We start from the raw sequence: 3,253 nt of genomic DNA, 5'->3' as shown, positions 1-3,253 counted from the left end.
ACTTTCACAAACTTTTTTATGACCAATCTTTTTATGAATGAAAAATTTCAAATAAAGAATGACAAAATTATTAATAAGGAAGAAAATGTAAGAGTAATGTTACTTAGTATTTTTCAACAAGATATGATTGAAAATAAGGACAATAAGGGCATAGAATAAAAAAGATTTCAGCATTGTTTTAAGTAGATAATATGTCACAAATAAACACTATTATGAGTAATAATGTCACATATCGCTTTATTATCATAATAAATTGTCGATCGGCCGTAAATCACCCCTCATTGCCCATTGCCGGTGGATCTCCACGGATCAAACCCGGATCCAGATGGACCGGCCGCAGGGATTCTAGAAAGACGCTGAAAGTCCCACTTCCTCCTTCCCAGCAGAATTGGAAAATCCCTTTCACATCCACCGTGTATTTTCCTCGCAAGAATTCTCAGACGAGAACTAGGGCGGGAGATTTTTCCTAAATCTAGCCCTAGCCTCACCTTCCTACCGGACAGTCCCCGCCGTAACTGGCCAGCGTTTCGAGTGATTCCGACCTCGAAAGAAACACCTGCTTTCTATCGCTGAGTTCATCGAGCCCTAGATCGCAGGCGGGGATAAAATATGTCATCTTCCTCTGGACAGCCACAGTTCCGGTACACGCAGACCCCCTCCAAGGTGTTGCACCTTCGGAACCTTCCATGGGAATGCACGGAGGAGGAGCTCGTCGAACTCTGCAAGCCGTTTGGGAAGATCGTCAACACCAAGTGCAACGTTGGTGCCAACCGCAACCAGGCTTTTGTTGAGTATGTGAGTGGCTTTTCTAGCTTTTTCCGTCTTTTGTTCTGCTTCAGGTTATATCCCGACGTCTTACTTGATGAATTTTAATAGGACAATATTTGCTGCTATGATATGACGGATGTAATTATCAATGGCGTGTATCAGATTTACTTTGTTATTACCCTAGGTGATGTTAATTCTGGCATCATGTTTGACATTGTTCTATTTTATGCTGATATACAAGTATTTACAGTACCTGCCCCCTTTTTTTCTTTAATTGGCCTGAATGCTTGCATATCCTTTTGAGTAATATTCTTATTGAACCTTTTGTAATGCTGGAATCGATCAGATTGTGTTTTTGATGCATCTAAGCAAGATATCCATGAATGACGGATGTAATTATCAATGGTCAATGCTTGTGCAACTTTTGATGCAAAATGAAAAAAATGAAAAAAAAAAATTCAGTCACTTTTTTATAAAATTTTTCTACAGGGATGATCTTACCAATGCTATTTCCATACTTAAGGAGGAACGCATGCGTATTAGTATTAATAATTGTGGTGAGTTGTTAAATTTTTGTCATATTTTCTGTGGGTGATGTGGTTGCTGCAAACTCAATCCCTGCTTTCTAAGGTAGGTGCTTATAAATTTTCCTCCATTGAAATTTGGTTGTTGCATTATAGTCTTATCATGATAGTTTCTTAAGAATAAATCTAATTTATGTAGTTCTTTTCATCATTTAAAGCTTTGTGGCGAAAATTTATAGCATTGAAATTTGCATGCTCGATGATATCATCCCATATTTTGCACAAATTAGTCATATTATATAATTTTTCTTTAACCTAATTAGCGTCTGTCTCAATATTTTGCAATATATGGCAATTTATGCTTTAGATGGACCATTTAGGTTGTCTTAGAAATTAGAATCACCATTTTTATTAGATTTAAGAGATTTTTAAGATGTTATAGCCAATTTTCAATGGAAACTTTGGTTTTGGATTTTTAAGTTTTGTTGCAACTTTGACTTGGTGTTGCAAACCATCTTAGTGGAGTTAGTTGTATGTGCTTTGGTCCACAGGTCTCTATATATTTTGGAGATTGAGTGAGGTTCGGGTATGGGCCCAGATTGCCCTTAAGGTGTAAGGTGGAACTCTAGTCACAATCTCTCATTGGGTCTAGTCACAGTCTCACATGAGTTACTTCACAAAGATTGACTATAAACGAATCACACTACAAATGAATAGCATTCTTTTATAAGTATGTCATAGATGGAAGATGGATCTAATAAAATTATTTCAATTTAACTTAAAATGTATCGACTTGATATGTGAATCACACACATACACATCATTGTTTAAAATTGCGCAATATGAGGCTTGCCTTGAGACTCGCCTCAGCACAATTCCAGTGAAAAACGCCTTGAGGCTTATGCCTTGAGTTTTTTTTTATGAGGCTTGCACCTTAGCTTGGCTGAGGTCCGCATTGAGGCTACACCTCACCCAATTTATATATATTTTTATTAAAATTTACCTAAATCATAAACTAAAGCCCCAAATAAATACGCCTTCATGCACACCAAAGCCGCAACAACTTCCTCTCAACCGCATCGACCTTTAGCCCACCGCCTTTGTTGTAGCCATCACCATCATATCCACCATCAGGAATCACTTGAAAGCCGCACACTACCACCACCTCTTTCATTAAAAATTTTGGAGTATTATTCTCATATTTATGTTGATGACAGATATTTTTGAAAGAGAAAGATGATTAAGATAAATGAAGAAGAAATAGTTTAAGAGGCATTGAATGCCATAGGATAAGGCAGGGGAGAGACCAATTTTTTATGGCGACGACTCAAATAAAGATTCCCTCAATGATGATAGTGCATATGATTTCTGATTTTTTTCCAATTTAGGGTTTTGGAGTTTTCAAAGTTGTGGGGTTTATACCTTCAGGTGCGCGACAGCAAGGATGATGTTAGGCTAACGGTGATGTGATGCATAAATTTTTTTCTTTTTCTTTTCTTTGGCCTTTTTTGGAAAGAGAGACTAAGAGAAGATGAGATGACTTCTCTTTTTCTTGAGAGAGAAAGAAAGAGATAGAGGATTTTTTGTCTTTCTAGAAAGAAAGCGAGAAAGAGAGAAAGAGAAAAATGATATTCTCTCTCTATGTAGAGAGAGAAAGAGAGTTTAGCAAGGGAGAGAAATGAAGAGAAGTCTAAAGAGAAAATTGGATTTTCTCTCTTTGTTTAGAGAGAGAAAATATCTTTCTCTTTGATTTTAGAGATAGAGAGAGGGGAGGAGAGGGATATAGAAAGAGGTGGTGTTAGGATATTTAGTTAGTTTTTTTTATGCTTTAGCCCTTGCCCCTTTTTCTTAAAAGCTACTCCCATGGCAGCTTGAAATGGCAAAGGACCCTTTTCTTATTTTTTATTTGATTTGACATTTTAATATATATATATATATATATATATATATATATATAAATT

General features: G+C 36.4%; 1 protein-coding gene across 3 annotated transcripts in view; it reads left to right on the top strand.

The window, feature by feature from the left end:
• Positions 1-279: 279 nt before the first annotated feature.
• Positions 280-3,253, top strand: part of LOC110097457 (polypyrimidine tract-binding protein homolog 1) — a 19,954-nt gene continuing 16,980 nt past the window's right edge. For 2 of the 3 annotated variants that reach the window (XM_020823858.2, XM_020823939.2), the window contains exon 1: positions 280-795. In XM_020823858.2, the coding sequence (XP_020679517.1) occupies positions 610-795 (186 nt within the window). In that variant the 5' untranslated portion in view covers positions 280-609. Of the gene's footprint in view, positions 796-876; positions 953-3,253 lie in introns of all 3 variants that reach the window. The other variant, XM_028692459.1, reaches the window with a different exon arrangement.

Source organism: Dendrobium catenatum, unplaced genomic scaffold (assembly GCF_001605985.2).
Source record: "Dendrobium catenatum unplaced genomic scaffold, ASM160598v2 fragScaff_scaffold_156, whole genome shotgun sequence".
NCBI lineage: Eukaryota > Viridiplantae > Streptophyta > Magnoliopsida > Asparagales > Orchidaceae > Dendrobium > Dendrobium catenatum.
This window is presented reverse-complemented; position numbering and strand designations above follow the sequence as displayed.